At 34.3% G+C, this 12102-nt stretch overlaps 1 protein-coding gene across 5 annotated transcripts in view; it reads left to right on the top strand.

Moving 5' to 3' along the window:
• The window catches only part of DOCK7 (dedicator of cytokinesis 7), a 191425-nt gene that overhangs the window by 83441 nt on the left and 95882 nt on the right, over positions 1 to 12102 (top strand). For all 5 annotated transcript variants that reach the window (XM_018044971.1, XM_018044997.1, XM_018044990.1 and 2 more), the window contains exons 15-16: positions 8181 to 8298; positions 11685 to 11755. In XM_018044971.1, coding sequence (XP_017900460.1) covers positions 8181 to 8298; positions 11685 to 11755 — 189 coding nt within the window. The remainder of the gene's footprint in view (positions 1 to 8180; positions 8299 to 11684; positions 11756 to 12102) is intronic.

The raw sequence follows: 12102 nt of genomic DNA, 5'->3' as shown, positions 1-12102 counted from the left end.
CATGTGCAGGTGATGTTAATGCTGTATTCCTATGCTACTCTGTATGAGCTAATGTATGATTATTTATTCCTTATTATTTGTCACTATAATTATTTGTTTGTACATTTTTTTCTTCAGATGATCTATCTAAACCGTGTTTGTATATAATCACAAAATCCATATCTAAAAGGTATTTCATCCTTTCTCTCTGTTATATTCTGTCTCTGTGTTCTAGCCTCTTTCTCCTGTACCCACTGGAAGACCAATAGATTATGTGGTTCCAGTGTCACGAATTATTTGCCCATTATAAATTTTTCTGTAGTTTGTGAACCTGGGAACAATATTCATGATCTAAATTTAATAAAAACCTTTCTTTTGATCATTTAGCATTAAGGGCTTTTGGATAGAATGGTTATAGTAGATGTAGTAACCCCTCGTTGTTAAGAGTTTCATTCTGGAGAGAGACTGGCTGAATTGGAATCCTGACTCTGCTGTTCTTTAGTTATGTGAAATTACTTAGCTTTTCTGTATTCCTTTTTTCTTGTCTATCAATTAAAGATAATATATACTTTATATAGTTTAAAAATTAATATTTTAAAGCACTTAGAGCAATACCTAGTGTTTAGTAAATACAACATGGTATTATGTACTAGCTATTCTTTTGTAATTAGAAAGTCAATGCATTTATGTAGTAGTACAGTAATATTTTATTGATAAATATTATCTGATCTTATGTTAAGATGACATAAGTTGGGAAATTTTTCTAGAATCTGGGTTTTCTTACTTTGGTCTCTTGAACCTTGCTAAGTACAAGGAATTATTTCTTTTGTTTAGCTTGTGTATACTTTTTCTAAGTGTCCAGTATAGAACAATATAAGTATTTCTATTTGTAAGAGAAATAAAGAATGCAAGTAAATAAAAGTGTACAAATACTTCCAGTAGTGAAGAAGAAAAGCAAAACGTTTTTCCTTCGTTTTCATTTTCACTTTTCCTTCACCACTGGTGCATGTTGTGAAATTATAGAAGTGTATGTTGAACTAGTGAAAAAATTTGAATTTTCTCCCCCTTTTAAAAGGGATATGTTAGTGTTGTGATCATTGGTCATGAAGAGCGTGTTTCGAAGCGAGTCTTAATTGAACTGTCTCCTTTTCTTGCTTGGAACTATTGACCCTGATATTTCATCCACCTTTCAGTTGAGGGGCAGTTGAAATGGGCCAACTTCTTGTCTCTATTGTACTCTAGGCTGTTTATTGGTAAGATCTGTATCTGTTTTTAATTTATATTCCATAGAGCACTTCAGTAAATTCCTTACATGTTGGAGAAACAATAAATTTTTATTGAACGAATAAGATAATGATAAGTCTTAACATGGGAGTTTTTCAAACATAAAATTTGCATGTGATAGATACTCCTTTTTAGTATTGGAGGTTCTTTACAATGAAAAGAATTTGAAAAGTAGTCCCTTCCAGTGCATGAAAGTAACTGGATAATAATACCAAAGAAAGACTATGTGTAGGAATTTCTTTTTATTTTAGTTAATGTGCTGGAATATTAATACTTTCTGTTGAAGTTATGGTTGTAATGCCTCACATATAATGCTAAGACAGATTAGAGGCAGTGGTTGCATATTCTTGGTTTATAATATTGTCTTTGGGTAGAAATATCTGGGTAATTTTTTTCTTATAGTAGTTTGACGTGTTATAAAATAGAATTAAAATAAATAAATTGTCTAATTACAAGCTGTGGAAGAGTGTCAACATGGGAAATGTAATGTGTTTAAACAGAACCCTAACCAGATATAACCAGTAATGTTATAAAAACTTAAAATTTTTATGCCTAAGAAACTAAGCAAAATTAAGACCTAATTTAAGGATTCCCAGTTTCTATGAACTAATACTCAAAACTTCTTAGCTGCATGGAATTATAGGACATTTAGGATCTTTGTTTAAAAAGTGAAGCAAAGTCCTTTATCCTCTCCCAGGTTGTGCAATCTTATGGAGATTTGACTTCCAAATAAAACACAAGGCATTTTGGATCTTGTATCCCTGTTAATTTGAATATAGTATGTCCCTACTAATTTTTTCCTTTTTAAATGTGGTCATTTGTTTTTGAGTTAATATGTTTGGTAGAAAGACTAAAAGTAACTGAGAAAAATATTTATAAATAGAAATATTCATATGAACTAATGAAAAAGTAATATATTAGTTTCGTTTTCTTCTAGAATAGTACTGGCCAATGGAGATACAATGTGAGTTATTTATGTATAAAACTGAAAGGAGATGAGTGAAATTCATTTGAACATATGTTTTATGTATCTGATATATCAAAAATTACCACTCTAACATACCAGTATGAAATCATTAATTAGGTATTTTATGTTCTTTTTTCATACTCTCTTCCAAATCTAGTGTGTATTTTATACTTTCAGGATATGTCAGTTAGAACAGGTACATGTAAAGTACTCTGTAGTCTCCAGGCAAGGATATTGGAGTGGGTAGCCATTCCTTTCTCTAGGGGATCTTCCTGATCCCAGAATCAAACCTGGTCTCCTGCAACACAAACAGAATTCTTTACTATCTGAGTCACCAGGGAAGCCCTGTACTCTCACTAGACTGTATTATTGGACAACAAAGGTCCAGAAGGTGAGTGACCTTTGAAGGAATCATTTTATTTACCTTAGCATTTTTTCCCATGTCCATTAACTGGCATTAATAAATGTTTAATTTTTATACTAAAAGTACTTAACGTGGAAACCCAGGTATTTGAAAATCTTTAAAAAATAAAAATCCTCACTCTTCACTGTTAACATTTTGGGGTCTATCATACCAGTTCCCTTGGATGACTGGCTAAATGTAATTTTTATTTAACACAAATGAGAGTATATTATCTATAACTCTTGTTTTTTATATATGTACATTGATTTAAGACTTTAACATTTTAAAATTCATTTTCATATGAGTGCCTGTGTATTTACCATATCCTTTTAAGTGGCTACACAGTGTTTTATTATATAGATGCACCTTAATTTAATCATCTCCCTATCAATGATACTTTAAGTTGGTTGTAATTTTCTGATTATAAACAATATGCATAGAATATATTTATATTCATATATAAATATTTTCATATGATAAGTTCATAGATGTTAACTTTCAAAGTAGATTTCTCTTTGCAGATTATCCTAAAAGTATTATGCCAGTTTACATCCCTACCAAAAAGATATGAGAGTTTCTTTTTTCTCATTAATTTTTCACAATATTTTGAATGAGCAAGACAAAAAATATTGATAAACCTGGTAGGCAAATATATCCAGTTGATTTTGCTGTCTCTCTGTCTTGCTCTCTTTGTGAATTATCTAAGTATTGTCTAAGTCTCTCTCTCCCCATCAAACTCCCTGTCCCATGTTTGTTTGTCTCTTTCTGACCAATTTTAGGGATTATTTACATGTGATGGATACTAACTCCTTGTTATCTATGTAACATCAGTGTTCTTCCAGTGTTCGTCCTTTGTCTTCCACTTGTGTTTTTGGTATCCCCTGCTCTGTAGAAGCTTTAAAGTTTGTCTTCTATGATTTTTTGTGGCTCATGCTCAGAAATGTCTTCCTTACCTATAGAATATGATCTCTTTAATGCTTTCCTGTTAGTTTTATGGTTTTATTTTTATTATTTAAAACTTGGATTTAATCTAGAATTTATTTTGAGAAAGTGGTGAAATAGGAAATCAGCCTTAAAAAAGGCTAGTCAGGTATCTCAACAACTCAGCACTTTTTATTGATCTACCTTCTCTCTGCTAACTTAAAATTCCTCTGAAGGAATATTGCAAATGTAGGGTAAAGACTTACTGGGTTTATGTGGAACTTTATTAGTGGAGTTAGTAGTCAAAAGAATGAAAAAGAATCTGGTCTAAATGCGTGCATTTCACCTTCAGAGACAAATTGAATTTAAAATTGTATTGCTTATATTAGAAATTAAGCATAGCTTAATGTTTAGTTAATTCCCATTTCACTTGAAAATCCAAACTCCAGAAGAGTTAAGTAACTAAATATTTATGTGAGTTCTGTACTATTCATTCATTCAGTCAATGATTTATTCATAGGAGAAACTATCCTAGGCATTGGAAATAGAGCAACTAACTAGATAGATAAGGTCCTTGCACTCATGGAGTTTGGCCTTAAGTAAAGGAGATATATAAACAAGAAATAATACATAAACAAGATAAGTTAGGATTATTTTAAGCAGATTATTTGAGTTGCGAATGGAATAACAAAGTGATGTGATGTTTGAGAGGGAAACTGAGCCTTTCTAAACCTTGAAAGATAGAAAGGGACTGGTTATGTCCACATCCACAAGCTAAAACAGTTGTAATCTGAATGCAGAAATTGAGGGGTGGGAGGAAAGCATGATTTGTTTTGCTGTGCTATGCGTTTTGCCTGTCTATCTTAAACTTGGAATTTTCTCATTGAAATTTGTGGGCAGATTCTTTAGTCTTTAAGTCCCCTTGTGGGCCCCCAAAGACATTCAGTGTTCATAACATTTATTGTTCTGCATTATAATTATTTGCCTGTTTGATTCTCCCTCCAGACATGAGTTCTGTGAAGTCAAGAACTCCCTTATTTTGAGTATCTGGTACACTGTATACTCAATAAATGTTTGTCACAGTGAGGAATTACAAGCATAATGAAGGCCAGTCTGTTGTCAAGTGCTTTGGATCCTGTTTTCTCCCACCATTTCAGGAATCTTACATTCTTGTTTATGTGTGCAAACTCTGTCTCACCTACATTCTTTCCATTAGGAGTTAATCACACTTCAACCTTTCCAGTCTTAAAAAGCTTCCCAAATCCCCATGTTTTGTCTCCAAATATCTTTCTCCCCTTCCCAGCTCTACTCTTCAGAATTTTACTTGCTTCATTTTTTTAATGCCTACTACTCTTAAATCTTACTTTTGTCTGTTTTCAGCCTAAAATTATCAGTGACTTGTGCTCAGTTGCTCCGTTGTGTTCAGTTTTCTGTGACCTCATGCACTGTAACCCTCCAGGCTCCTCTGTCCATGGAATTTTCCAGGCAAGAATATTGGGGTGGGTTGCCATTTCCTTCTCAGGGGATCTTCCCGACCCAGGAACTGAACCCATGTCTCTTGTGTCTGCTGCATTGCAGGTGAATTCTTTACCACTAGTGCCATCTGGTTTGATTAATAATTTTTCCTGTAGCGCTAAAAGGGTAAGAACTTTAAGAGCATACCTATGGTGCTTTACACTTCTACCAATTATTTCAGGAAAAAGGTAAAGAGTTGGTCTATGAAAGCCTTATTTGCAATAGCCAAGATACGGAAGCGACCTGAGTGTCCATCAACAGATGAATGGGTGGAGAAGCTGTGGTGTGTTTATGTGATGTTGCTGAATTCAGTTGACATTTTAAATTTCTTTCCTCATGTGGTCCCTGAATAGCATTTGATGCTTAACTCTTTAATTCTACTTGTAATTTCTTCCTTTTACTTCCATGTCACTATACTCTCAAGGTTTTCCTTCTGCTTCTTTGTAGGTGACTGATAGTCTTCTTTGTAGGCTCATCCCCTCCTGGATGACCACAAGATCTTGGAGTTCCTTAAGACTCCTTTGTTTGAATAACACGCAATACGTAATTAAATGATACTTTAGTTCTCTCATAGTTACTGTCCTTGGCAGTGATTCTCAGCATAGGAAAAATGGTATAGATGCAAGATAGAAAAGAGGAAATAAAAGCCTTGTAGTCTTGAATGTGAATTATCACTATGAAGTTAGGTATATTTCATGTTAGAAGCATTCTCCCCTAACTCTTCCAAAGAAGAAACAATGAGTAACCCACAATTAGTGGCCTGGAAAAACATTTTCCGCTTTATAAACCTCAGCTCCTTGGAGAACTAGCTGATTCCAGGTTTGGAAAGAAAGTGTATAAGAAGAACCTGAAACAAGAAGAGCCTGGAATTAGCAAGAAGCTGTGGAAGACTCGTATGACTGAATCAAAGGGATTATGGGCCAGTTTGAATTGACCTTTTCACTTGTCAAGGATGATGCAATTTGAACACCAATAAAGATAGTAACTGCAAAATATTTAAACCTGTTAATATGTTTGGTCCATTAATTTATAAGTGATGCTTTAAAAAAATTGATCCCTTTTAGAGAAATGTAATGTACCAACTGATTATTTTGAAAACTGGCAGATAATGGAAAAGAATGAAGCATTTATTCTTGCTTCTCATATAATGAATGGCTCACCAGCAAAGCAAATAGTAGATAAGGAAAAGTGCTTTTCATAGAGATATTTCAGCTTATAAATATAGAACCAGTGATAGAATATTACCTTTTGGCAACCCTTAATGAGTTAATGTATTTAGGCATGGATCATCATTATCTGCTAATTGCGCAGAAAGAGAAACAATCACCAAACATTTTCCTCCTGATAGAAGGATACAGTACCGTTTATGTCTTATCCCTGACATTTGTCCTATCTTATGACTTATGTCCTATCTCTGAAATTTGACCAAAGGTCTAGATTCAACGTTCAGTTTATAGAAAACACAGAGGAACATGTTAAATGTTACTACAGGGTGCAGTCAGTAAAATCTAGCCTCTGGAAAAATCTAGACAAAAATAATTCAGTTTCTTCCACAAATGCCATAGCGGTGGTAGAGGATGAAAAGACGTCATTGTGATCAACTCAGTACCTGTCTCTTTCTCCCATAGCTACTGCATGCTTCTCTCACAACACAGTGTTGTTGTGAAATGTTCTTGTTTATAGGTATTTTCCTGCCATTAAATGTGTGATGATACCTTTTCCTCTTTTGAATCTTGTCATTTTTAACTTTTGACATTTTAAGTATAGTGTGTCTTGATGTGGGTCTCTGAGTTCATCTTTGGAACTCTCTGAATGTCCTAGAACTAGATGTCTGTTTCTTTCCTCAGATTGGAGATATTTTCTGCCATTATTTCTTCACAATTTTCCATAAGTAGGTTAATGCCACTATACATCCTGCTTTGGAACCTGTTTTTTTTTCATTCAACATGCTGGGTATCTCTTTCTGTACTAATAAATACTGCTGTACATTTTCATTTTGGGGATTCTGATATGTATTTGTCGTATTAGTATGTCTTAATTAGCCCAGTACTGATGAACATATTTCTTTATAATTCTTTATAACTATTTCCTAATATAAACAATGTCATGAGTTTTTTGAACACACGTATTTGTACATATGTGTGGTTCTTTCCTTAGACTAGAGATGGGGTTGTTAGGTCAAAGGGTATGTTCATTTAAAATTTCTGTATTACCCTACCACCTTCCAGAAAATTTAGACCTATTTTCATTGCCCCAGTATTTGATTAGGAGGGTTTTATTATACTTGAAGTCCTGTTCATCTGCTGTCAGCAAGCACTAGCCTTCAGGTAAAGTAATTCTCAATCTTTTTTTAAAATTCATTTTTAATTGGAGGATAATTATTTTACAATATTGTGTTGGTTTCTGCCATATAACAACATGAATTAGCCATAATCTATTTTTTCTTTTCTTTTGAAGCCCTCTATTTTGATGCTTTTTCTTGAATTATTTCTCATCTCTGTATTGGCAGCAGGTACTGCTACCAGCAGCTGTGTAACATGCAACTGGGCTTACATCAGTTGATTGTAGAGTAATATGTGATTTTCTCATAGTAGCTATCTAATACTGTTATACCTACCATATTGCCATATTGTTTATTGAACAATAATGTAGAATATTATACCTCTTAAAACCTTGATCACATTTATACAAAAAGCCGTTTTTATAAATGTCATCCTATAAGATAATATTAGAACTGTCTTTTAATTTCTTAATAATGTTTCTATCCTCACTTGTTTATTTCTCAGAAGCCTCTTTTAGAGGAAATAACTTGCATTTTGAAGTCTGACTGAACTGTATTCTGATTTCAGCTTTGCCACTTGGTTGTATGTGAAAATTTCTTAACTTTTCTGGGCCTCAATTCATCTGTAAATTGGGGGTATATTTGCTTGCTGTGTGTTTGAATGATTACTCTAAGGATCAAATCTAACATTGTATGTAAAAATAGCATAGTGTCTATAGAGCAAATGCTGATAATTCAGTATTTGTTCATTTGTTTCTTTTGTAGTGTGTAGTAGTGATCCATAGTGTTTTCAGATACGTTCACTATCATGTGTACTATTGCTTTCACAGAAACCTTCTCTACATATACCCTCAGAGTCTCAATTTTGCCAACCGTCAAGGTTCTGCCAGAAACATAACAGTGAAAGTCCAGTTTATGTATGGGGAGGATCCTAGCAATGCTATGCCGGTAAGAAATGTTCTTTACAATTCCTGTTCTTCATATGTGGTTCAAATAGACTTTTCTTTGTGGGGGGAGGGGTGGTATCACTTGTTTGGCAGGTTTAAAATGGAAATTAATATGATCTTGTAAACTGTATTTCTGACTTCATTACTTCCTGTACAGGTAGTAATGAGTTTACTAGAAGTCTTGTTTATTGAGGACTTGGTATATGCTAGGCACTTCCAGAGATACAAAGATGAATAAGACTTATAATCTAGAGGATATAAGAACAATGCATGAGATTCAAAAATAGTGAACTTCAGAAGAGGGCCAGATCAGAATCACCTAGGGTGCTCTTAACAGAGCACAGGTAGCTCTTCTCTTTGCTTGCATCTGTGATTCTGATTCCCCTCCTTCAGAAAAAAGGGCAGGTAAGGGAGGTGGAAAGTGGTGGGCAGTAAATGGGGGCTGAAAATGCTTTCCCGATAATTCTAATTTGTATGTTTCTTCTCACCTTGGTTGAGAACCTCTGGCAATAGTTCTCAACTTCGGCTGCATTTTACACTCACACAGGAAGCTTTTAAAAGTGCTAGTGCCCAGACTAAATCTCATTCTAATTACACTATAAACTCTGGGGAGGGATACCAGGCAGATACCATTATTTTTTAAATCCCCCCAAGGGATTACAGCTTCCCTGGTAGCTCAGATAGTAAAGAATCTGCCTGCAATCTTGGAGACCTGGGTTTGATCCCTAGGTCGGGAAGATCCACTAGAGAAGGAAAGGCAATCCACTCCAGTATTCTTGCCTGGAGAATTCTGTATACAGAGGAGCCTAGCTGGCTACAGTCAATGGGGTCGCAAAGAGTTAGACACCACTGAGGGACTAGCACTTTTAAGGGATTAAATTTTTCAGCCAATACTGAGAACTCAAGGCATGTGCTAATTATTAGAAGACTGACAATATATAGGGCTTCAAAGGCCTAGATGTTCAGAGGAAGGAGAGGATGCCTCAGAAGTAGTTAAACTGTTATAGCAGTGGGTCTGGACCGTGGGGAAAGGAAGACAGTTCACACTGGAGAATGTTCTTCAGCAGAGGTAGAATGGTGAATTGCCAGTGAGCTCGAACACGCAAGATAAGTCAGAGATAGTAGACTGAGGCCAGACTGGGGAGGGTCTTGACTGCCCACATGTCATTGAGGACTTATGGGACACTAATAAACGCAAGTTCCATGAAAGCAGATTTTTAACTTACGGAGTGGGAGCATACCTATCACCTGTAGATAGATGTTCATCCTCTGAGAGAACTTTTGTGGATTGAAAATGAGCTAAGAACAGGTGCATCATTGCAGTTTTATTTTGGCCTTCTATATGAGTGGTTTGAATCAAGTTCTTTTGATTTTCTACTTACTAAGAAAACTAGTTTCATTTCCACTGTAGCCTCAATTTCATCAGCATTTATAGATCTTGATAACAGCAAGCACAAATTATTCATCTTTGTATTCTTCTATGGCAGCTTTTTCAGGTTTTCGCATATAATGTATCCTGAGCAAATATTTCAATAAATGTAGAATTTACTCTTGAGGTTTGGAATGAGCATTTCATGCTTTTAACTAGCTTTTCATTTCTGCTGAAGGACTGAATATACCATCGTTGATGAAAAGATACTGGACTGTGAAAATAGATGCTTTATTATCCTATATGTGAATGGTCATATGAATTTGAGCTTATGACAGATGTAGTGTATGTAAAATAATCTGTTTTTATTTTTTGCCTAACAAACTCTCCCTTGTCTTAGCATATGTATGGCCTCCTCTGCAGCGCCCCAGCTGCATCCAGCCATATTGGTGGTTAGACCACTCTTTCTTTTGGTGCTGCCATAGTGTCTTCTCACTTCTTTTACAGGTTGCTTCATTGATGATTATATGTTTATTTCTTTACCTTGTCCACTAGACTGTGAGCTCCTTGAGGGCAGGGACCATATCTTACTCATATCTGTATCTTGATGCCTGTCATAGTGCTTGACATAATTGATGCTCAGTTCATGTTGATGAATGGTTACAAATACATGTTAAATGGTCAAAGGAACACTTTCCACTTTATTTCATGCATGTTATGAAAATAAATTACTTTGTGAAAAACAGTAGCTTCTCAGAGGGGAAAAACGTACTGCATTCCATTCACTTGTGTATTATTAATGTTATGAAACTATGATGCTTTTATGTTTATATGAGTGGCTGGTTTGAAAGAATATATAACCAGACATTTGCTTATTTTTGTGTTTGCTTATTTTTTTAAATGACTGTTAAAACGGGTCTTAAGATAAATTTTGGTCAAATAACATTGATATGATAAAATCATAAATTTCATAATTCTGGCACTGAAGCAACATTTTTATTAAAACATAGTAAGATATTCTTAGAAAATTTTTGCAATTAGACGTATCTAGGAGAGTCATAATTACTGTACTTTTACATACTCTTAAAAGGACCTGCAAAAAGAAACATAGATATCTGTTATTATGTTCTTTTTATTTAAGGATGGTGCCAGTTAACCCCTTCTCTTGAGGAGTAAACTTTGAGTCATTTTTACCACTTGTGTGATAGAAATGTGATGACCTGTCCACATACCTATTCATGCATGTGTAGAATGGCCAGACTTAAAGGTTTAATTTGTGACTAGATAACATTGTAAGTGTGCCACATTGGAATCATAGCTGTGACCTTGACATCAATAAGACATTTATCTAATCAGCTGCCCTAAGTAACCATAGCATGGTTGGGTAGAATTCACTAGACGGATATATAAGACTGAATTATTTTACCTCAAAAATGTTGCTAAAACTTTTAGAAACATCCAGTCTCTAAAAGTGGTAATTTTTTGTTTATGTGGTGGATGAAAAAAAGCATAAGTAAGAATAGAAGACTGGAGCTCCTCTTTCATTGTAGAGTAGCTTACAGTAAGGATACAGAGCTTGACCCAAATTAGGATATTTTAATATAAATAATTTATATTTGACATTTAGAATGACTGTTGTTTTAGTAGAGAAGCCACTGATTTGTATAGTAGATATATGTCACCATTCTAGGATTGTACTCTTATATGAATTCCAAATTATGTACTACAGCTAGATTTTAAAATGAATTCTTTACCTTCTTCAAGAAAAAGGAAAGAAATGAATATACCTATTGCCCAATAGATATAATGGATAGAAACTTTCTGAATGTTTGAATGTCAGATGGGTGTGTAGCTGAAAAGAAATTTACAGTTAAGCAATTGAACTTATAGGCACATGTTCTTCATTGGGCTGATTTTGCCCATTGTTCTCAGTTATTAAATCAGACCAATTCTTACATAGATATGAAACATCTAGCATTTATTACAACAAAGTTTCAACATGCTGTTATTTGTTACAGGTAATCTTTGGTAAATCTAGCTGTTCAGAATTTTCAAAGGAAGCCTATACAGCCGTAGTATATCATAACAGGTACTGAATTCAAATATTTCTTTCAAAGTTACTCACTTCTCAGTGGCATTGTTAGCTCTCACATTAGTGTGTTTACTGAATGCTTTGCTGCACTGAATGTGCAAATTCAAGACAGCCAACATCAGAGTTTTAAATTTCAACCTGTAGATATACATTCTCTCCACAGACATCTGAAAGTTAAGACTTTATATACAAAACATCTTTTCTGTCAAATTCTCTGATCCTTTCATTTTTATTATATTATTGATTACCATTGTGGCCTCTGGTCTTTTGGTCTCTTGCTGTTGTTTTCACCTACACTTTGTAGTTTTACTTAAATCTTCACTAAACTTGCACCCAAGTGCAAC

Source organism: Capra hircus, chromosome 3, assembly GCF_001704415.2.
Source record: "Capra hircus breed San Clemente chromosome 3, ASM170441v1, whole genome shotgun sequence".
NCBI classification, from domain to species: Eukaryota; Metazoa; Chordata; class Mammalia; order Artiodactyla; family Bovidae; genus Capra; species Capra hircus.
Note: the sequence above shows the minus strand (reverse complement) of the source record. Positions and strands in the feature narration are given on the sequence as shown.